This window comes from Micropterus dolomieu, linkage group LG20 (assembly GCF_021292245.1).
Source record: "Micropterus dolomieu isolate WLL.071019.BEF.003 ecotype Adirondacks linkage group LG20, ASM2129224v1, whole genome shotgun sequence".
NCBI lineage: Eukaryota > Metazoa > Chordata > Actinopteri > Centrarchiformes > Centrarchidae > Micropterus > Micropterus dolomieu.
In genome coordinates, this window is record NC_060169.1 from 14,849,989 (window position 1) to 14,874,834 (window position 24,846).

The window sequence follows — 24,846 nt, forward strand, 5'->3', positions numbered from 1 at the left end:
GTGAAGGCAAACCGTGCACCTGATAGGCCAGGGAAATAGTCTGAACAATCCAGTTGCTAATAGTATGTTTGGATGCAGGGAGCCCAGCCCTGGGGGACCCAAAATACACTAGCAGCTGGTCAGCCTTCCTCCAATGGGAGGACCTCAGAGTGTAAATACTCAGTACTCTGACAGGGCAGAGCAGATGAAGTCTCCCGTCCTCCGCCGTCACATGAGGTGGAGGATGAAATGCCTGCAGCACTGTGGACCCTGCCGCACAAGAAGGCACTTTAGGGATGTATCCTGGACGAGGGTGCAGGATAGCCATAATATTCCCCGGGGCAAACTCCAGGCTTTGTGGGGAAACCGAAATCGCTTGGAGATCCCCCACCCTCCTCAGAGAGGTGATAGCAAGGAGAAAGGCCATCTTGAGGGTCAAGTGCTTAGCCTCAGCTGACTCCAGGGGTTCGAAGGGGGCCTCAGCCAACGCCCCAAGAACCACCGCCAGATCCCAAGTGGGAACCTTGGACCGAGTCGCAGGTCTCATCCTTCGGGCACCACGGAGGAACGTGTGGACGGGGCCCTGGAGCTGAGGAGGGTCTCGACTGCTCCGGCTGTTAGACCTGCCTCTAGGTACTGTGCCCCCTCAGGGGCCAGACCCACAGTCGCCATACGGCGGGGCAAGGGTGAAGAACCCGGCCCTGCGCCTGGGACATCGGGTCTCTCCTCAGAGGGACCTGCCACGGCGGGCCGTCCAGGAGCGACATGATGTCCGAGAACCACACCCGGGTTGGCCAGAACGGGGCTACGAGCAGTAGGCCGACATTGTCCTGGCGGACCCGCTCCAGAACCCCAGGGAGCAGAGCGACTGGGGGAAAGCGTACAGACGTAGCCTCGGCCACGAATGTACCATGGCATCCAGACCCAACGGGGCTGGAGGAACGAGAGAAAACCATAGCGGGCAGTGCGTAGTCTCTTGAGACGCAAACAGATCCACGTCTATGGGGCCGAACTCTCCGCACAAAAGCTCCACCACTTCGGGGTGAAGTCTCCATTCCCCGGGCCTCAGCCCCTGCCTCGACAGCAGGTCTGCTCCCTGATTCTGCGTCCCCGGGAGATACATCGCCCTGAGCGATAGTAACCTCTGCTGGGACCACAGGAGGATCTGACGCGCCAGTCTGTACAGAGGGCGCGAGTGCAGACCGCCCTGGTGATTCAGATAGGCCACCACCGCTGTGTTGTCGGAACGAACCAGGACGTAGTGGCCTTGGAGATCGGGCAGGAATCCAGGATCCCCTTGCAAACGGGCCGCCCATGACCGCGCCCCAGCCCGTGAGGGAGGCGTCTGTCGAAATGACCAGCCGGCGACAAGACCCTCCCAGCATGGGCCCCTGGGACAGGAACCAAGTTTCCTTCAAAACTAATAGGGAACGAAGACACTTGCGTGTAACCCAAATCAGACGGAAAGGATTTCCCCTCGGGGAAAAACCCTTGGTCCTTAGCCACCACTGCAGGGGTCTCATGTGCAGCAGTCCAGATGGTATTACGCTGGACGCAGCCGCCAGGAGACCCAACACTCGTTGAAAGTGTTTTATAGTGATGGCGTGGCCTAACTTCACGGCAGCCAATATGGTGTCGACATGTGCCGGAGACAATTGTGCCCGCATCATTGTCGAATCCCATACTACCCCTAGGAACGTAGTCCATTGGGTGGGCGCCAGCACACTCTTCTTTGCGTTGAGCCTCAGCCCTAAATGCAGCAGATGAGCCAGAACGACATCTCGATGCCGAACCGCCAACTCTCGATACTGGGCTAGGATGAGCCAGTCGTCGATGTAGTTGAGAATCCGGATGCCCTGGAGCCTCAGCGGGGCCAGTGCTGCATCCATACACTTGGTGAATGTGCGAGGGGAAGTGCCAGGCCGAATGGAAGAACCCGATACTGGTAAGCCACACCCCCGAATGCGAACCTCAGGAGGGGAGAAAAGACTCCCCTACCCCGGTCTTCAGGACCTCTTCCCTGAGCTCCGATGGGACTGGATGACGGTCCTCAGATCGCGTCTCTCAGAAGGCTGAGGTTGAGAGCGCCGCCTCGCTGCCCCAGCTCCTCGGGGGGGCCCCCGAGAAGCGACACTCTGCTTCCTCTCCTTTCGGTAGGAGCTCGTAGAGGGAAGGGACCTACGCCTGGCAGCCTCAGCTGCCTTGGGTCCAGACCGGCGAGGGAGGTACTGGCGGAACGCTTCGCCCTGCGTCTTAACGTGCTGGAACCGATCCACCACCTGCGTCACCGAAGAGGCCCGCCGTGCTCACCGGTGCATCGAGAAAGGAAGCTCTTATCCTTCTCAGATATGCCCGCGAGGTTGAGCCATAGGTGACGCTCTGTGGCCACAAGAACCGACATAGACCGGCCAATGGAGATGATGTGGTCCAACATGGCTTGGAGGGTAACGCTGGCTCTCCAGGGAGGACGCAAGTCGAGGGGAGAGATAGCTCGCAAGCGCATCCTCCACCCGAGGCATCCTCCCATAACCACAGTCCCTCACCCCCATCACATTACTGTAGTTCAGTGATCGGGGTGTGGAAAGCCGTGTAGAGAAGGGTCTGCCCCATGATTTACTCAGTTTATAATGTAAATCAGGAAAGAATGGCAGAGACCGGCGTGGAGGTGGCGCGTGGTGCTTAAGAAACCTTTCATCAAGCTTACCACTAGCCTGTGGTGTCTGCTCCTCCTGTGGTCAGTTGATATTGAGTTTAGCCACGGCTCTAGTCACTACCTCCAGCAGCTCGTCATAGTCGGGCGCCGCCTGATGACGCCGCCCTGACACCCGGAAGTCATCGTCCACTATGCTGAGCACGTCCACCTCCTCGGAGTCGGATTGCTGCAGCGTCTCCGGATCCCAACCGCGAGCGGGAGAAGCCGAGAAACGGGCTCCCGAATGAGGAAAGGAAGCGTCGGAGCCAGCGGATGAAGGTCGGGAAAAAGCCTCAGCCGTCCCGAAATCCTCCGACAGATCACGCTGTGAACCCCATGAGTGAAGCCGCCGGGCCGCCTCAGCGGCCGCAGGGCCACTTGGGCCCGCGCCATGGGGAGAACACATCCGGCCATCCTCGGAAAAGAGAGCCACGCGGGACATCAGTACCCGCACGGAAAGGGCTTCGCAATGGCGGCAGGCAGCCCCCTCGAGAGCTGCCCGGGCGTGCTCCATCCCCAAACATGAGACACACATCTCATGAGAATCTCCATCCGTGATGTACCGAGGGCAAGGTAAAACACACCTTCTGTACTTCTGGTTGCCGGACATGCTGGTAGACTTCTTCTTCATGTAAGACACACTGCTTGTAGGACTGGAGCTTTCTTCAAATAACATACAGAACGCCTGCTGAATAGAAAAAAGCTAATGATGAGTGTGTACAGGTGTGCTTTATACTCCTCCGGTTATTCTGTCACACCTTACCGTTCTAGCAATAAACCAATAGGATTGGAGTGATTTCATTCACGTTCAGACCTGCTACGCCTAGAGGCGTTCCCATAGTGTCGTAACCGACGCAGTTCGAGTTCCCTCAAAGGGGAACTAGTATGACGAACAGTACACTCTGTAGTAGTGGAGTTTTCTAGAGCAGTAGTTTGGAATGAACTGAAAGACAATGAGCACTACTCTGTAGGGATTTAAGCATTTAAACCAGCAGCTATTCGATTTGATTATCTCAGCAAAGGTTCAATGCATCATTAAATCTCACATTGAGCGAATGATTTGATTCGATTAGATATGCAATTCAATTAATTTTGATTCATTTCTTCCAGGCTCCAGGAATTTCAAAAAAACTAATGTGTACCTCCAAAAAACCCCCCAACTTCACAGGTGTGATTTTAATTCCAGACTTTCTAAGCCTCTGCTAGGGCACAATCTTTCCTTTTTTTGGATCTTACATAAGGATTACTTTTAACACTGAGTCTATCTTTGTGGCTGTCTCTCTGCTCTTGTTTTAGGAGCAAATTTGTACCTCTGCAGCAAACACCTTGCACAAATTTGCACTGATTTCTCTGTGCCTCTTCACAGAATACTGCAGTGAACTTTGTGGGAGGAATTGTCAGTGAGACTCGCTCTGCTGAGCAATATCTACAGTATTCATAAACACAGAGATCATCCCGCTCGCTCTGCTTTGCATTGCTGCCTTGAGAGGCGTCAGGACAACAGCTGACCTTCATCAGCTTCAACAAGCAGTAAACCAGCACCCTGCCTTACAAAGTAAAATAACTGTGGAGGAGAGTATGTGACAAATAGGCATACAAGATGATCAAATGTTTTGTGAGAATCGATGACTATTACTCAACTCTACTTAGCTGCAAAACTGAGTGTTAACTCCAGTTAATCATATCATTGATGGCGATGAACACTTCACTCTGTTTAAAGACAAAGTGATCATGCATCTTGCTTAACTGAGCATTATAACTTATCAAGGTTAGACAAGCACACAGAAAATAGGGAAAAGAAATTATTAGTAATCCTGATTAATAGGTTTAGCGTAATTAAAGGCATAATGAGGCATATTAGGCTATTTACAAACAAATAGCATGCAGACAGAAAATGAATTGACCCCATCCCTCCCACTAGAAAATCCAGTTAATTGCTAATTCTGCTTTTAATTGTGTATTATTCCATCATCGGCATAATATCACAATCAACTATATGAATCACCTTGCAGCATCTGCATTAATTGCCGATGAGCCTCTCCATCCCAAGTCCTTCCAAACATAACTTTAGACAAGTACAGATTTACAACAAGTCTTTTGCTCAACTCAATGAATGTTCCGCCTCATTTGAATTTATAGTATGTTTTGGTGTGCTTGAATAATGTTTTGCATTTTACAGCAGACATATGGTGCTTTGAAGAGTTTAACTAGAGTTTAACTAGAGTTTAACTGACCTGTTATTAGACAGCATCTTCTAGACTCTATGAAAGCAGGCAGATTTTCCTCTATGTACAGTAACTTGTTCATTTACATTTGTGGGAGTCATTTAAGTAAATTACCTGTGGGCTCACATTTCAGTCCAATTAACTGCAGATTATGAGACATGGAAACCTGCACTCAAAACAGTATGAATGGTGTACAATGTGCAAACATACTATTTATACTTGTCCTTTTTCCCCCACATAAATTATGGAGGATAGTTATATAACTGTGTACAAGGGATCCAGATCGATCTATGCTGTATCAAAACACAAAATGAAGGTAAGGGTTATTATACTGTCTCTAATGGATATATATCTACATGTGTAACTATATCTACGTATTGTCAAAGAAAATGGGCATTTCAAGTATAAAAGCAGCAAGAGAAAAAAACATGTATGTTTGTGTGTGTGGGAGAGAGAAAAACAAGAGAGAGTACAGGGAAGAGCAGGGAAATGACAGACCATATGCAAGGCTGTAGGTGGTGCATGCATTAAGCAAATGTGTGTGCAAATGTCATATGTCTATAAATTTGTTTGCCTGCTTGTTTTGCATGCGTGTCTGGCTGTGTGTGCATACAGTATGCCTACTGAGGAAAGGCATTTTGACAAGTTAATCCACTCTAAACATCCTAATGGGAACATCCCCACAGGCTGCTTCTCCTCCTCTACAGAGATTATTTTGCATTCCAACTTCCTCCCATCAGTCTAGCTGCCTTTGCCGGCAAGATGGGTATGAAGTGACACATGTGCACTTGACATCTGGTTTCCAGGGTATGGTGACAGCCTATAAGGAAAATATTGCATTTCTAAAAATAATACATTGTTATAATATTGTGCACTGTATACCAGGTGTGAATTTGCCACAAGAAATGACTAATTTCTAATGATTAATTTGTCTTGAACAAGGAGCATGATTCAAGACCATTATGACGGCTATGATATTGGGAACACTTTTTTCCCCCTTACTTACCAATAACGTGCTACACAACTACCGGTCCACTAACTACAGAGAGCCAATAAATGCAGAAGGGTTGGTAGAAAATGATAAAAATAAATAATTTATAATAATAAATAAATAATTGGACAAATCTGTAAGCCTACATATTGGGTGTAATTGTAGAACAAGCTTTCAGCCATTATAGCGTATGTCTGAAGAAGTGGAAAACATTATACCAAAAGTATCACCTGTTGCTTCCCCATGCTAGTACAACTATGGCAGCCTATTGTTGTACACATAGTGTTGATGATTTAGCACAGATATACCCACTTCCTAATTCCCTCTTTTTATATCTGAGCCACAGATGACTGATGAACGTCTGTCTTGTTCAAATCAGAATTTCATTTTAATACTGGCTTGCGGCGCATGCTGAAAAGGGAAGAAAATGTGCACCTACATCCCAATATAATTTATTAATCTACTCTCCTTTCTTCCTTCATCTCAACCTTCTCCATCAATTATTCCATCAATTCTTGCCCCTAAAATATAAGGTTCAGGTTTCAGTTCAGGTCTCCTATTTTTCCTAATTCATGCCCAAGACAATGCTGCACTAAGGACTGCTAGCTGTTGTTGACCTCAGGTCAGCTGGGTTCTACTAATTAGGACTAGGTTCAGATCACAGTGATTCTAGATCTTCAAGGGTCAGAAATGTGCTTCACCTATTGATACATTAAGCTGGATGGAAAGAAAGAGTCTGCGAAAGAAGACAGGAAGGAGAAAGGCAAATCTAGCTGCAGAATAAATAAATACCTTCCTGTTACTGTAATATAAATTTCTTCATCTGCTGCCAAACACAATATTCATGAGCTATGAATCAGGTATTATGAAACTACGTAATATGCATATGTCAAGCATAAGAATTTAAATTTAATTTGTATAATTATTTTACAGCTAAATATGGCTAATTGAATGTTAACCCTCAGCAATCTGTCTAGCAAATACAGAACAAACGGCATACATAAACTGCAGATGTCCCTCACATCCAGTAAGATCTTCCAACCAACTCCCAAAGAGGTAAACTGTAGATGCAGGAACAGAGCACTACAAGAAATGCAGCGTATTTTTCACATAATCTTTTGTTTCCATTTTTAATTGTTGGTGAACACCGTGTTAATGCTGTAAAATGCAGTAAATACCGCTATGTTATGCATTTGAGTTAGGTAGTTAGATGCAGCGGTATTTGTTGGCAGCAGCAAGATGAACTGCCAGTTTGCAAATTTGTAAATACTTTTTTTTATTGATTTTGCTTGGCCACCTGCCATCCCAAAGGTGAATAGTCCACTGGAGACATTTTCAGAATGATGTGTGCCGCAATATGCTGCTTCAGGACAAGCTCTCTCAGCTGAACGTGCCTAACTCCACCTGCAGGTGGATCACTGACTTTCTGATGGACAGGAAGCAGCACGTTAAGCTAGGAAAACATCTCTCTGACTCCAGGACCCTCAGCACAGGTTCCCCTCAGGGCTGCGTTCTTCCCCTCTGCTCTTCTCCCAGTACACCGACAGCTGCACCTCCAGTCACCAGTCTGTCAAGCTCCTGAAGTTTGCGGATGACACCACCCTCATTGGGCTCATCTCTGGAGGGGATGAGTCCGCCTACAGGTGGGAGATCGACCATCTGGTGACCTGGTGCAGCCAGAACAGTCTGGAGCTCAATGCTCTGAAGACAGTGGAGATGGTCGTGGACTTCAGAAAGAGCCCAGCCCCACCCTCCCCCATCATCCTGTGTGACTCCCCCGTTGCCACTGTGGACTCCTTCCGTTTCCTGGGCACCATCATCTCCCAGGACCTCAAGTGGGAGCTGAACATCACCTCCCTCACCAAGAAGGCCCAGCAGAGGATGTACTTCCTGCGGCAGCTGAAGAAGTTCAGCCTGCCAGAGACAATGATGGTGCACTTCTAAACCGCCATCATTGAGTCCATCCTCACCTCCTCCATCACCATCTGGTACGCTGCTGCCACTGCCAGGGACAAGGGCAGGCTGCAGCGTATCATTCGCTCTGCAGCAGAGAAGGTGATTGGCTGCAATCTTCCTTCTCTTCTGGACCTGTACGCCCCCCAGGACTCTGACACGTGCAGGAAACATTGCAGCTGACCCATCCCACCCTGGACACAAACTGTTTCAGACTCTCCCCTCTGGCAGGAGGCTGCGGTCCATCAGGACCAAAACCTCTCGCCACAAGAACAGTTTCTTTCCGATGGCAGTGGGCTTCCTCAACAAGGCCCGGGTCCCCACTGTCAGTGACTCTCATGCCCCCCTCCCCAAACTCACACACACACATACACTCTCCTGACGCCATACTTTTGCACATACTTGTCAGCATTGTATTATAGTATTATTGTATTTTTTATATTTTTTGTATACTACTTTGTAAATTTTTTTGATCTCCTTACTTTTTATATATTTATATTACTATTTATGTTTTATGTGTACTGTAAGCACCAATTCATACCAAGCCAAAGTCCTCGTATGTGAAAATGTACCTGGCAATAAACCCTATTCTGATTCTGATTTTGATTCTGAAGTTTCTTTAATTGCAGAGATGTAAAACATTGAAAATCAGCAAACCCTTACATTTGAGAATCTAGAACCAGGAAATGTTTTGCATTTTTGCTTGATAAGAGCATAATCAGTTATCTAAAATGTCTGCCATGAATTGTCTGTCGATGAATGAATCAATTAATTCAGTATGTGCACTCATGAAATTAGTAATCACTTGTAACTCTTATTAAAGTCAAGACACCATACCAATATAAGTCAATTCTATTATTGTGTAGTAGTTACACCTGTGTGTCATAATGACAACTTGTTGGATTTGAAGACTGTAAAACAAACAGAATTGGAAAATAACAATGGCGCGAACAGGAGCACTGCAACTCACCAGCTTGGTGTGTATTGACGGTAACATTCGCCAGCGAGCGTGCAGCCACACCCAGCCCAGAGACACCATTCACGGCCTCTACGTGGAAGGTGTAGTTGGCGTGCATTGCAAAATCTAGTATTGCCACAGAGGTACCAGTCAGACCAAGTGGCCGTGGGATAAACCGCAGGTCGGGCTCACATGGCTCACACTGTGTCACACCACTGTCACCGTCACCTCCATCACAGCGCTGGCACAGGATGTTGTAAGTGATGTCCTTCCTGCCTCCTGTATCACTGGGAGGCATCCACTGCAGGAAGAGAGCCGTGTCATTGATCAATGAGACCAGGTTCCTGGGAGCTGAAGGAGGCCCTGAAGAGAATGAAAAGGCCGGAGGAGAGAGATTACTCATTGATAACCCACTGATCACTTTGTCAGGTATTTTTAAACGAATATCTCACAAATGCAGTTGTACAAATATAGTATAACACATAAAGAGGGGACGGGCTATTGTCTGATTGAATACAAGCATGGACAAAACACCTGATCTACGATCACTGGTGCCATTTTAGACACTGTACTCTTGGAAGAGCCACTAGTCTTAGGTTAGTATGTAAGTATCAGTATTAAGTACAACGGTGAATACACTCATCTGAACTTGAGGAATAAGCTGAAGTGGTTACATGATCACCGAAATCTGACAATTAAGCAGCAACTTTAGCAGCTAGTGAGCAAGTGTGGTACATTTGGCAGGTGTGTGGGTGGTTGGCTTTCAACGTGTTCTGCAGTATTTTATTCCAACAGCCTATGTGTTTATTTCCTGAACTAGAAAACAGCTCCGTGTCTGATTTGGCAAAGTGATCAGAACAGAAGTTGAGAGTGTCTTTGAATAGCTGTGTGGAGACATGTGGGTGGTGAGCTTAGGAGTGCCCTAAGAGTTGTTACTTGTCAATTTCATGGATACTACCATCAGAATATTGAGGCGAATCCCAACAGATGTTTTTTGTTTTTCTTCAAAGTTGAGATATAGAGGTATAAAGTTGTGAAGCCATATATTCAAATTTATCTCAATCATATTGCTAAAATTAAAAAAAGAGCAGATGGATGGGGGAAAGATGGCAGCACAGACTGAAATAAATTACAGACATGCAAACAGAAACTAAGAATGCCCCAGCTGACAGAGAAAGTTTGGTCTTTGCAATTACTCCACTAACTTGTACAAGCCATGGTGGAGGAGTCTTTGATATCCCTGTAGAAGCCTTTGTCACAGTGACAGATGGTGGCAGCCTGGTCATGGCTGGAGCTATGTGGAGGACACTTGGAGCATTTAGTGTTCCCAGCGTATGCTTTGAAGAAGCCAGGCTTACATGCTGGGGAAAAAGAGAGGTAGAGGAAGAAGCCGGTTACACAAAGTTAATGTTTCTCATGTAATTTAATTTCATCAGCACACATACATTTAATTCAAAGCTCCAGCTGCTTCTCTCCTCACCTGTGGTCTGACCTTATTTCTTGAGGCACTATGGATCACTGTCACCTCCTTATTAGCTCACTAAGCCACATGGTTATGGCCCTGTCCATTGTCCAGTCTAACAAATGGCATGCACCTGTAAGGCCCCTTTTCTGAATAAAGAATCTGCAAACTCACAAATATGTTTTGAAATAAACACATTACAAACAGCTCCTGGCCCAACTAAGGCAGTTTGTAAGTCGCATGCTAGAAGACTTCCACAGCACAGCAATTTAGTTTTTTTTGGTCTGGCAAGGTTCAACAGGCTTTTAATTGAGACTGTTGTCATATTGAGTAGGCTGAACAACAGATGGTTGTTCATGCCAGATCCAATAGTTAACAAGAGCATTGGAAAATGTACCTTTAAAAAAATGAAGCGTTAATCAAACACAACATTGAAACATTCCCCAATCACACTAATTTAGTAAATACTTGACAGGAGGACAGGTAATAGATAAATTAGTTCCACGAAAGACACCTTCCAAAGTCTCAGTCCCAACTTCTGTTCCTACAAGAACAGAAAACTAAGATAATATGCTTTAACGAGCACCCTGAAAAGGCACTGGATTTGAGCTGTTAAATGACCATCCATGGCTTAACAGTTACACTCCCGTCCTCACTTCACCCGCTTGATTTGCACACTATTTGGAGTCTGAACCAAGTGATTGCTGGATGTACAGCAGCTGGTAAGCTAGCCAGCTAAGGCTAGACATTTTAATTGTTTTTAGTGTTATTAGAGTACTGTTAAAAGTAAAGGGATTATTTCATCAATTGCATTATCCTCTGAACCATGAATGCCTGTACAGAATTAAGCTAAATGTATCCATCAGTCAAGATATCAAATTATTTATCTAACTCTGGAGCAAAGTGGTGGACTGACGGACATTACTGCTAATTAGTTTAGCTAAAAATAATTTATTGGTAGTTTTGGATAATAGACATTATATTTTCCAGAGAGTCCAAATTAGGAATATGTAGAACAACATACTGTATAAATATGACTTTTATTTGATGTAGGCAAATGGTGTAGCCTGAGAAACCTGCACCTTGAATGGAATATAGACTCACTAATACAGCTTCAATGACACGCTGGATGAAGCACAATACAAAATAGCCTCTGTATAAATATGAGAAATATTTCTTCTGCATTGTCTTAAAATGCAGAAGAAATGCAGTATTTAACGCTAAGGTATAATCGATGGGGGAAAGGATACCACTGTAAATGAATGGTAAATGATAAAACTATGGAAAGGAGTCAAACCTATTTGTTTTAATCAGCATGTTTAATAGTCCCACTTTTATATTCTCTTGAATATAGACAGAGGAAAGTTGTCAGACAGGCAAAAAAAATGCTATTAACATACAAATAATGCATTATAAAATGCTATTAAGCCTGCTTTCTAAAACCCCCATCCACTTATATGGTCCGTTCTGCTGACCTAAGTATTCTTCAGTTTCCCATCCTTACCCCGGTTCGCTTTCCTACCTCATTACTTCCTCCAGTTCTCTCCCATTTTACCTTCCCATTTCTTTTCCCCCCCATCAATTCAACCAACTCTCCTTTCCTTATCGCTCCAATTTTTCTCAAACTGTTTTGCTCTGCCACAATTTTCACCTTTTCTTGTTTTTTCATCTTTCTTTCAATATTTCTCCTTTTCCCATCTCTCCTCCTGCTTGCCTCTCCTTCACTTTTTTCCTTAAGGCTTATCAGAAGATGGCAAAACCATTGCAGGTTGCCTCCTTATCAGCAGAGAAAAATAAAGCAAAAGCAGTGCAATTATAATATTCTGGGAATCTGGGGATCATTTTTATTGCAGAGTGATTTGGACGAGAATATATGTGTGTGGATGGGGTAATAATTTCAAAATTATCAAATATGCCAGCTATAAGACAATCAAGACTTCATCGCAGACAGCTAGAAGGGTTTTATAATTTCAGCATTTTAATATTTTTTTTCAGTTACTATGAGTAGGAAGCACAAAGATGTAATAGTGAGCCACATTTATTTCTTTTCTTCCTCACACCATCAGTAACCATATTACACAAGTTTGTTATTTTCTGAAGCATTATTGCTTCTATTGAGAAGCATTACCACTATATTCCTTCTGTTGACATCAGCCCTTTTTATTATACAGTGATACGGTTCATACTGTATCACGTGAATTATGTCCAGCTGCTCCCCAGCATCCAGCACTGTACCCAGGAAGCCTTGTAAAGGGTCATTGTTACTAGTGAATGTGAATTATCCTGGTGAAATAAACTCATTTTAATTGAATTGCTCCTGGGATGTGTCTTCATGCAATAATGGAGATTTTAAAAAATAATTCGTTAGTTGTACACATCCACTAAATCCATCAGACTAAAATGTCAACCAACTGATGCAGTATCTCTAGTGTCTACATGTATGTCAGCTTGGGGGATCTGTGGGGGAGTACTGGCTGAATGAGACTGGATTGAATTCATTGTGTAGAGACCTGTGGAAGTACAGTCACATCAGCGTGAAAAATTACTGTTTAATGACTGTATGTTGTAAAGATATCTCCCCTCTTTCCATTCCCCCAGAGATTGCTCTAGCTGAACTTTGACCTTCAAAATGATATTTTTCATCAATGATAATCCAGTATTGAACTGAGGTTAAAACTGAATGTTTTTTATACTATTTTCTGACAGCTTAATAGATAAATCAAATAATGGAGAAAATAATCATCAGATTAATCAATAAAGAAAAGAATCAATTGCAGCCCTTCGTGAAATACTCCCAATTGTGCGCAGGACAAAAGATGAATAACAACATCAGAAAATGTTTTGTCTGAGCAACAGTCCAACACTGAAAGAGATTCAATTCAATTTGCTATAAATTCAGACAAGGCAGGGTGTCAGATTCACAATGTAGAACCTGAAGCCAATCAAATGTTTGCATTTTTTCTTTTCTTGGAAAGTGACTCAAAGAATTAATTGACAATTGTTGATTAACAAAACAATTACTTGATTAATGGAAGCATTTCTCATTGTTGGATAGAAAGCTGTGTACTTAAAAAAATAAAGTGCATTTTGGTCAGAAACATCCCGAACAAAATTCTGCAACACGCGAACAAGTCTGTTGAATGAGTAATCGATTAACCAACTATCTAAATTTACTTTCTATGCACCTTTAAATTCTGTTCTATTTTACATAGCCATAATACCTTGAAATGCAGTCGTAAAAGGTGATTATATTTCTTTAAATACCAATGGTGAGTGGTTTCGAATGAGAGAGAGAATGAGAATTTTTAAATTTGACGTGATAAGTGGCGAAAATGAAGATGGAATTTTGCAAGAATGAAAGAAATACAAGGCAACAACCATCTGCATAAACAGGTGGACATAATTTAGTATGAAGATATGTAAAAGGGAGGGGATGAAAGATTGACACACAGAAATCCTCGCCAAAGCCATGTTGCTGCTTAGCTCCTCATGAGAAGAGTCATTTGTCACCCAGCCTCCAATTTTTGAGGCATCTCATTCACTTGGATATTATTTTCCTCCTATGCTGAGCTCCTGCCAAAGGCAACAAACACACAGATTCATTTGAATTTCCAGCTGCTCCCTGCTCTCTGGTATATGCTGGGAAGATCACCACCAAAAAGCAATTACAATACTCTTATCACTATTTCTATCAAAAAGTTTGAAAACATCCAACACACACACACACACACACACATAATGAGATCCAATTTGTTCAGCTGTTTGGCTTTTTGTTATTGATTGCATTTTTATACATGAAAGGAACAATTTTGGCACAAAATGCATATTCCCACAAAACATACAACAATAATGCAGACTGGTATGTTTCACCAGTTGGTACCTTTAGGGCAGAAAGTAACGACTGTTTTTATTATCGGATATTCTGCTGAACATGTTTTTGATTAATTACTTAATTATTATTTAATTATTTGGTCGATAAAATATCAGAAAATAGTGAAAATGTCTGAGATAATTTCTCCACAGCCCAAGGAGAAGAATTCACATGTAACCAAAGTTATTCAATTTACCATACCATATTTAGAGAAAATGACAAGCAGTGAATGTTTGGCAATTTTGGTGGAAAATGATTAATCAAAATAAAAAAAATAAACAATTGTTTAATTTTCAACTAATCAATTAATTTACAAATTTTTGCAGCTGTAAATTGCTTGGTTGCCTCTTATTGATGACACCGGCATGTTACCAGTCTTGATATGGAGCCATAGCTTCTCTTTGACTCTTTTTTAACCTCAATTAGCAGTGATCGTTACATTAAAAGTTTTACTCTAGTTCCTAACAGGAAGTGTGTACTAAAATTTTACTCATATTACATAAACCTTCATTAATAAATTTTTTGCTCACTTGGGGACAGCACAACAATCTGTAAACACAAGATTTTTATACTGCCAACTTATAAACTTAATATCGCAAACTTCATATGTGTTAACAAAAAGTAGCCTGTTTACACACAGCAGCTACGCTACATCAGCATTCATTTGGAGTGGAGACTATGTCCACCTGACGAATCTAAGTCCAAAATGTTCTCACTTTCTTTGTAGCTCTGTATGGGACTCCACCAACTGAGTGCCGTTTGGTGTTCGGCAGTGCATAGTGGGTTTTTAGAGCGCTTTTGCTGACAACAGCGGCCTGCCTACTGAGAACATTGCTGACAAGAGCGGTAAGGAAAACAAAGCAGCAGAAGTAAGTTGCAGGCCAGAAAACAGAAAAAGAATGAGCTGAAAGATGGCGGAAGGAGCTACCACATGCCATCAGAGCAGGGGCATCCCTCTCTAACCCATTACCTCCAACATGCACTTCCTGTGCTTTTCTTCTTCTTCTCCTTGTTCTTCTATCTCCTTACAATTCACTTGTCTTGTGTGCACTATTTGCTAACTCTTATTGCTCTTATTAGTATCTAAGGTTGCTTGTAGATCTTACTTGATGCTTGTATGTTGTTCATCAAATGTAAGTCGCTTTGGATAAAAGCGTCTACCAAATAAGTAAATGTAAATGTAAGATGTTGTGGCACTCTGTAGAGCTGAGGGGAAGAGTTGGTTGGTGATAATTCTCTGTGGGTTCATCACTACGAGTGATCCCTTTTTAAATTACACATAGTAATTTGAAGAGTAATGCTTGAGATTTGAGTTTTAATAGATAACCTACAAGGGCTTAGTCATCACCTGCACATTTGCAGGATCGTAATGACGTGTAACTTTTGGGTGTGTAGAGTTGGAAATTTTCTCTTGGCTTTACGTTGTTAGAAACAGATGGAGCCAGAGACTGTGTTTACCCTGGTCTCTCGGCTTTGATATGTAGATTGGAAGTTCACAGAGAATGAGTGATGCTCTAGTCTGGCTGAGCTGCGTTAGTGGCCAGAGTAAACACAGTCCTTAATGGACAGAAGAGTGACACAGTGACTCAGATACAACTAAGAGAACGTATTGATTTTCTCATTTCCTATTCCACTTTACCTGAATATAAGGTCAAAAGTTTGTCTGTACTTTTCCTGCCTGATCAATCCTGGGTCTTGAAGCAGCAGTGGTCAAAAGTGAGCAAGCTAAGTATTTGTCGATGTTACTTGTGTGATTCTGAAAATCTCTGTTAATATGCTTCTTCGCTTTTCATGTGTACAGCGAGAAAAGAAACTAGGCTGTGTTTGTATCAACCTTATGCAAAATACATGAGGCAAAAAGTCTCTTTCAAAAGATTTTGTTGAAACCAAAGCAGGGTGTTGAATGTAATCACTTAGCCTATGGTTTTTGTTCTTGCCTGTATGTATATATGCTGACTCAAAATTAAAGTCAAAAAGATGTCAATATTAGCTTCCCCCACAATTCACTGACTCCTTTTCAATATGATGGTATGACAAAAGGATGTGGAACAAATAGTATTAGCACTATGATGTTGCCTTATCTAGGTCATGATATAACCAGCCTCTCACCGAGTAATCCTCTTGTGGCTGACACTGAATGAAAGGAATAGAATAATAAAGCACTCGATTGAGATGTCAAAACAGTCTGGCAGAATGCTATTGGGGTGGAAAGCAGGGTTTGATAAGCGCTGATGCCTTTGTTTAGGCAGCTGGGAGGGAAGATGGACGTGTTAGCGCAGAGCTCTGCTTACATTTGGGAGCGCTGGGGTTTTCCCTATTCTCTCTCTCTCTCTCTTTCTCTCTCTCGCCCCCACTCTCTCTCTCCCTCTCCCTCTCTTGCTCTTTCCCCATGCTGCCTCTCAGACAGCTTTGATCACAGTACCCTTTGAAGCAGTGTTCCAAAATGAAAACGAGGAGAAAGCAGAAGTCATCGCAAGTTCATGCCTAAACTTCCTGTAACTACTTGCAAAGTGTACATCTTCATCACAGCACAAGCTCTGCAAGACCTATGAAAATCATTGCTGAGATTTTTTTTGCCATAAATCATTAATTACAAGGCCACAATGTGTTGCTGCTATTAAACGCCTCTCACCTGACCTAATGTTAAGGACTTCAAAGATGTTGTTTGAAACTCGCACAGCAAATCATCCTTGGTAGATGCTACTTGACATTTCTGAACATGACTATGGCTCCTGCACTGCAAAAACAATATAGAGCATAGCAGCATCTCGGGTTTCCTTTACCCAGAATGCTACAACAGTGTTTCAGAGAAGGAACAGCCATTCTGGGAAAAGCGCTTTCAGACTCACAGTGAGATGATGAGATCAATATTAGTTTCAGGTCCGTTTGTCCAGTGTAGAGATAACTCTGGGAAATGTTTAGCAGACACAAAGACTGGGCACAAGGGGAAACTGCTAGTCTAGCTCTGTCAAAAGTGAAAGTATATTGTAGGTCTCATTATAGTTTTACTTGTATTTTGCCAACATCGCACATGCAGTAATTACCACAGATTGGTCACTGTTAATTCATTCTATTTAGACTAGCAAGTGGCTACAACAATCACAGGCTATTGTGTACAGACCCTCATTAGCACTTATTAATTATCATTATGTATCCAGTTGGCCTGTGCATAAATGATGATGAGTTTATAACTCTATACTAAATCACAATGGTTGATTACATTTTCTGTAGTTGTTTGCAGATTGTAATTAATTATAAACTAAATGTTAGGTACTTTTACCTGTGGTTTCTAAAGCTGATGTTGTTGCTATATTTCCACAACCACTTACCAGACTTCTTCCTAGTTTAGTATTACGTATGCACGGGGTAACTTTAACAGGGTAGCTGTTTAGTAGTTGGTAATTCATAGTAACTTCATTATTTATAAGAGATATATTTGTGTGCTCTAGAAAATACTGTACAGTATGTGTTAAAGATACACAGATTCTTTTCTTCCCATTCTGAGCAGATACCAGCACTTACTTTTTCCCAAATTTTGATCTATATGACTCAACTCACTGAAAGAATTTTTATGTAAGGTAACATGAGGTCAGGGATTGCTGTGGCGCAGCCTGGCTCGACTGGCTCGACTGGCTCGACTGGCTCACAGAAATCTTTTTTTAATGGCACTGACGACATGCCTGATACCTGATACAGTTAATATCAGCATCGATACTGATCTTGAGTATCGTATGGGTGCATCCCCAGTATGAAAATTCACATTCACACTCTTATTGTACTGCATTAAATGTTTGGAATTATGTTAACAACTCTCTTACTGTTGGCAATACTGTCAGTCTTGGAGATACCAAATACCAAGAGTGCAAGAATATTTCTTTAAATATTGGTGAAAAATAAGCTTGTTGTGTCAGTCTTCAGAATCACCCGGAAACATCCTTAAATCTCCCTGAAGTTTGTTAAAATACATACATACTATATTATGATATATGCTGTGAGAGGATATAAATGTGACAACTGTCAAATGTTACCACACCGTTTATACAGAGGTAGCTGTCTTCTGGCAAATTTCTCTGGCTGTATTAGACCATAATAATACCAGATAACGTGTCTCTTTCTCACTGTTACTTAGCAAAATGCTAAAATGGGTCGTTAATATATGCTATCTGGGCGGTCCGCCCAAGTAAAGTCTGTATGTGGGGAAATATGGCTTATTTTGGTCTTATAAATATTACAAATTGCGAGGTTTGTCTTCTTCACTCATGGTGAAGAACTGCAAGCCAAAAACACGTTTTAGTGTGTGTGTGACAGTTGTTGATGTCTGTGCCACTGTGTGCATGCAGTAAACCATTGTGCAGCGCAGCATGCGGGTAAATTTGATCGGCACAGAATCAGATATGTGAGACTGGTCGGCCCCGGTCATAGCCAATAAAGCTGAAAATTGGCTGATTCTGATTGATCAGTAAATCTCTAGATAAAAAATTCTGTCTTTATTTTTGAAACACGGGTTACCTATGACAGAAAAACATTCATTGGAAAAGCAAGAAGGGGGTTTGGATTAAAGAGCAGTGGACCTTAGATGATCCACCGGCTAGATCAACAGGACCAGGTACCATGGCGGGTGCGGTGACTGCTCATAGGAGAGGAAAGAGAGATGGGATAGGAACCATGTTGGCCCAGGTTTGACTTAAGGCTGCACCTAAAGGTATGGACAAAATGGGACTTATGTAAGTCAAGCAATGGAAATCAGAAACTATTGTGCCCACATCTTTACAGAGACCTGCCCCATCGACATCCTGGAATCAAGCACTTGACGGGCGGACCATGTTCGAAGCTGTCAGCGCAGGACTCTTGCTGGATGAGAGGAGGTGGACTCCACTGATGATGACTAGTGCTCAAACACAGTCAAGATGGACACTTTTATGTGAAGATGAAAATCATATTATCACCTTGTTGCTGCTGTTTACATTCTCCCCCAACAGAAATTCCCCCCAAATCTCTGCAGAATGTTTGGGGTGTATATGTGTATGTATATATGTATATAAATAACTATATATTGTTTTAGTTTATTTATTTTATGTTATGTTACAATATTTTAACACATTTAATTATGTGTTAAGTTCTGTGTGTGTAGCATGAAGGGACAAGAAACTTTCTTTTCATTATACAACTTTGTTGTGTTGTGTAATGATAAATAAGCTGAGTAACCACATCATCACAGGGGGTACTACCTTGTACCTTCAAAGTCCTTGATTTGTCAATTGTTTGATTTGCTAGATTAGCTGAGAACAGACATTCGTGGCCAGTTATGTAATTCAAAACCTTTTTTAAAAATGATATAAATATACTATACCACAATATATATCAACATTGCAGTATAAAATGACATTGACAACTTTGGTTTGCAAGTTTGAAGAATATACAGTATGTATAATTGAATAAATAGACAAACACACATCGTTTTCCAAGTGTCAGGGTAGCTACTGCTCAATTAGTTACTGACCCATTCACTGCAACGGCTGCCATATCCTCTTGACACTGTTGCAACTACAGTACAATAGAGAGTAGCATCTACTGCCATAGGTGTTGAATAGGGAGAGTATAGATGTAGGACATATATGAAGGACACCATGAGAGCGCTGCTCCTAAGCTACCGTCTCATTTTGCCCAACAGGCTTCTGCGTTGTTAAATATCTTTGAGATTATTGAGAGCGCGAGAGAAAAGATAAATAAAAAGCTGATAAAAGAGAAGAAGATAAAAAGAAAAATTATACCCGAGGAGCAAATAAAGGAGATATTACAGCCTGTCCTACATATCAGCTGTACTAATGACTGTTGGAGTTCTCTGTGTAATAACCTGAGTAACCACATCACCACAGGGGGGTACTACATGAATTTCACCTCGGTCAGCTGAGACTTCTGTAAGAGGGAAAAATGTAGCAAGTTACTAGGGGTGCACTTGAGCTGTAATCATGCAGTGTGGCTCAATTTAGCACCTGCCTTAGTTACAAGAGTAAGTCTGAGCCTCGTAAATGAAAGAGAGGGTTGGGGGAGTTTTAGAAAAGGCTAGGTGCAAGCTAAATTAGCTGTGAAACTAACAAATGAAGGCAATTAGCCAGCGAGCTCCCAGTCTGTCTGCACAGTCTAATTGAGAAACCAGGCCAAAGACTATATGGAACAACTCAACAGTCGCCTTAACTTTTTCTTAATCTGTTTTTCTGCTAGTGGGCCACATTTAGGCAATGCTTATACAACTATCATCCCACAAAGCCTTTGACAGAAGCTTTGCGGTATTTATCAAATATTTGAAATTTGAGAGCTTTTATGCAAATGTTATGTGGGTGAATGTTTGCATTTATCTACCACAGCATGATATTTATCAAGGCATCAGAAGATAATACAAGAAAACCGAAAACAACTTGATATTACAAGAAATGACTTTCCCATTTTAACCAAATAACTGACAGAGAGTCCGGACCGTTCCTCGTGTGTGAGCCAAAGAAATGATTTTGAAACATCAGGAAACTCTTGGTGACATACGCTAATCTCTTCATATTCTAGGATCTCATAGCAGAAAAGGATGGGGATGACAGACGGCAAGAGTGATAAAAAAGGGAGGAATGAAAAGAGAGCAAATAAAGGGACACAGAGGAGAAAGAAGGGAGATGTAAGTGAAGCGTAAACAAAGTTGGCAAGAGAGGAGAGGAGATGATGGGGGGAGGTGAAGCTGCAAAGAGATGAATAGATATGTGGATGGAGAGGATCAGACAAGGATGCAGCATCTTAGAATGAGCGGAGGGAATAGCAGTTCTGTAAATTCAAACTCCTGCAGATGACTGGAGAGGCCCTAGAGATCTGTTAATGTGATGCAATGCCTTGTCTTTGCTTCTCCCTATTTCTCTCTCTATCTCTCTATCTGTTTCCTTCTCTGTATCTGCAGCTTTAGTACACTGCTGGTGAAGAGTACTGCTCTAAAATTAGTACACCCCCCCCCCCCCCCCCCCCCCCCCCAACACACACACACACACACACACACACAAACACAAAAACACACTTCTCACCGCGGCAGTAGCCATCCATCTCCTCGTGGCCAATACTACAGACACAGCGGCCCAGTGGTACCAGCCAGTCTCCATCCGCACCACAGTACAATTTGGGTGTGTCCCTCTCTTCTGCATTCTCCACACATGCACCCCTTACTTCCACCAGAGAGGATGAGTCCATATGTGGCACCGTGTCAGGAAATGCTGCCAGGTTCCTTAAAGTCGATGGGCAGCGCTTGTAGAACACCTTATGCGAAAGAGAAAAACAGGAAGTGGAAGTGCTGTCAGTCTTGTGAAAGAAATAAAACATCATGCAAACATAAGTCATACCACCGTGTTCACTGACCTTGACAGACACAAGTGCAATACAAGCCCCAACATCCTGGAAGGCCAAGTAGAAGCCCTGCTGTGTCACCGGTCCCACCTCTCTGACTTCAGTATTGAGGCGAAGAACACGATCTCCAAGATCTGTCTGTGTAAAACTCTCATCTGCCGCTATGGTGTCCACCTTAAAGCCTACAACACTTTAATAGCACAGTTCATTGCTATTTAATGATTCCTGTAGCGCAACATTTTTTCATGACACGGATCTGATAACCAACCTTGGCATAGTCAGTAGGCCGAAACCGTGTCCCTGCAGGGAGCTGTTCATCTGTCTGCAGGTAAAAGAGGTTGAAGGTTTCCTTACAGGTACCAGACACCCAAGGAATGGAGTTGCAGTCTCTCAGTGTGAAACGCAGCTCCACATATACCTGAGTAAGAATATAGATAAATATATAAACAAATGATCACAATGTCATTACACATTACAAATATTAAACATTTTGCAGTCGGCTCTACAAATTGCCCGACTGGAAATAAACTGGTTTCCGTCTATTATAATAAATCCTATTGGCCTAATATTTTTAATAGACGTATAAATGTTGGTATGACAATAAAATGGCAGGCTTTATGTTTACATGTTTAGCAATTATTTCAGAAAAAATGTTTATAAAATGCAAAAATACAACATCAAATTCCAGACACAAACAAGCAATGGTAAAAACGATGAAAGACAACCCATTAAAACAGTTTGTGTAAATGTTTAAATAGAAAGGTTTCTGCCATATTACACTGTACATATTCAAAGTGTTTTCAGTAGTTTGGAATACAGCTCTGTTCCAGACATAATGAGCAGCACTCGAGTCGCTGCAGTAGAAAGTAGTAGAAGTAGAAATCCTTCCCCATCTTTGATTTAACACAGGCTGTTCTGTATTAACTTCAATGGAAATCATCCCCTCTCTATCAGAGCAAAGTCATGTTTTATTGTTACAGAACATCTGCCTGCCGTTTTCTTCCTACCGTGATACGTTACGTAGAAGATTACATTCACTCCAGTTAGTTTGACACTTTCCCTACCTTGCAAAAATGTCACAACCTTGCCCTGCTTCAAGACTGCTTCATTTGATCCAAATATCTTTGAACCAAAGATTTTTGAACTAGTACAGTGTTTGTCTGAAAAAGTGATGTGGTCCACACACCCTCTGTGCAGCCTGCCGCTGGATCCATCCAGACCGTAGCCAGTTGTTCTGATTTGGCTCCATTACGTGGCAAACCTGGAAGGTGTGAATAGGTCTGTTCTGCTCATCCATCTCTGTGATAGCGTCCCACTGTGAAAATATACGAAGCAAACATTTTTAAATAACAATTGCCATATACAGCATGCCAAGTATTTTGTTAGTAACTTTATTGCCTATAGTGTGAAACATTGTCTTTAGCTCCACCTCTCACAACATGCCATCAAAAATGCCATCAAAAAAGACATACAAGCAGACAATAGAAAATAATTTATTAAATATTGTATTTGTTAGCAGAACACTAGTAGTTTGAACATTTACACCATTTAGTTTGCTTATAAATTTGCTAAAAACATTTCTGTTGGGCATGTATGTGATAATAGACCATTAATAATAATAATTAATAAATAATTAATAATCTATATCATTAAAATTTCTGACCCTTTGAGACTGTCATTTGTGGATTGGTGTGAGTGACTGGAATGGCAGACATTCAGTTATTGGTATATATTATATTAGAGCTGTACTACCGATTACTAGCAATTTATATTTCATATGGAGATTATGTTTGGAGATTACAATACATGCCCCAATGAATGATCAGGTTTCAGAGCTGCTCCAACCTGTGCGCCTTCTAATGCTTGTAGTAAAACTTAATTTCTATAGAAACATGTTTCAACAATGTTTTCAAGCTGTTGCATCAGCCAGAGTCTCTCATTTGTCTGCTCCGCTTTAACGGTGAGATGATCAGAACTTCAAAAGCTCTAATGTTTATTGACAGAACTTCTTTTTAACACTCCTCTATGTGGGCAGCATGAAATACATAGGAGACATGGTAGCATTTCTGTTTTTCATTTCTGATTCTGTTGTGTAAAAGCTAGGGTAAAGACATTTGTATGAATGTGACTAAACTTTTATATTCAAAATGGAGACACAACTGCGGAGGCTTAGGTGCAATAAGCCAGTGAAAAAGAATTCACATTTAGCACAAGTACTCGCCCAGATCTTCTTAGTGTTCTGTAACCCCAAGGGCGTATTCACAGTCCAGGGGTTTGTTTTTTAATGTCCTACATTTTAGCACACAAAGCGGTCAAATTATGCTTGAAAAGAAGTAGCTCGTACCATGTGTTGTCCAGCCACGTCGGAAATCAAACGTGTTTATAGTTGTCCTGAGCAGCCACAGTGGTAGGTGTGGTGGAATGAATAGACAACCTCATAGAGAGGGGGAGACAGGATATTGTTTAAATAATAACAATATGACCCAGTCTCTTATCGCAAGGCTTTCATGTTCACTCAGCTTTTCACATGCAAAGTGACTGTAAAGAATGTAAAAGAAAGTTCAAAACCTGGATCCTTTCTCACCTCAACACCACTGGCCAATCACTTTGTGAAGAGGGTGTGAATGTCCATTGTCTGTTTTGGAAAGTTACAAAAATTTGACAAGCATCTTAAGAGAATGTGTGGGTGCTTTCTATTTAGCTAATGGGCCAAGAATGCCATCTGAAACTAATGGACAATTAATTTCCTGGACATTAAGTTCCATTAAACCTATGTTATAATCAAAGCAAAGGTTGAGCCAACCTCTGGAACACTGCAAGATTTGTTTTGGTTGTGTCACAGTATTGCAGTAATTCATAATTAATATGAGGTGTTTTTGTCATACCAGCCCACACTTTCCCCTCTGATCAGGTCAGCTGCAGTGACCAGTTTATAGCCAGGGGGGCTAGATCCTTCAAAGGACGCAGCCCACAGAGGTGCGTCCTTTCTCCTGCTCCTCCTCACCAAATGAGATAGCGTAGCCTCACACCAAACACCATTTGTGTATTTGTGTCTTCCTCAACAACAAGTCCAAGCTTTCCGTGGCCAAATGTATCACTAAGTTACAGAGAGAAGTTGCACTCGACAGCGTAACACACTGATTAACAATTCAAACAAACAGCAGAATTTATGCCTTATGTCTTCCATCATTACAGCAGTGCCTTTTTTCATGGGTCTATTTGATTTGATGTATTTATTACATGAACTAGGCCGATGAAAAAGAGAACCACCTGAGAGGAAATACCAGATAAATATAGGGCAGTTATGTGACATTTTTTAACATACTGAGTTGACATGGATC

General features: G+C 42.2%; 1 protein-coding gene across 2 annotated transcripts in view; it reads right to left on the minus strand.

The window, feature by feature from the left end:
• epha6 (eph receptor A6) overlaps nt 1–24,846 on the minus strand; it is an 80,591-nt gene that overhangs the window by 37,664 nt on the left and 18,081 nt on the right. For both annotated transcript variants that reach the window (XM_046032771.1, XM_046032770.1), the window contains exons 3-8: nt 22,692–22,820; nt 21,774–21,923; nt 21,518–21,679; nt 21,190–21,418; nt 10,004–10,159; nt 8,811–9,161 (exon numbers count right to left, since the gene is read on the minus strand). In XM_046032771.1, the coding sequence (XP_045888727.1) occupies nt 8,811–9,161; nt 10,004–10,159; nt 21,190–21,418; nt 21,518–21,679; nt 21,774–21,923; nt 22,692–22,820 (1,177 nt within the window). The remainder of the gene's footprint in view (nt 1–8,810; nt 9,162–10,003; nt 10,160–21,189; nt 21,419–21,517; nt 21,680–21,773; nt 21,924–22,691; nt 22,821–24,846) is intronic.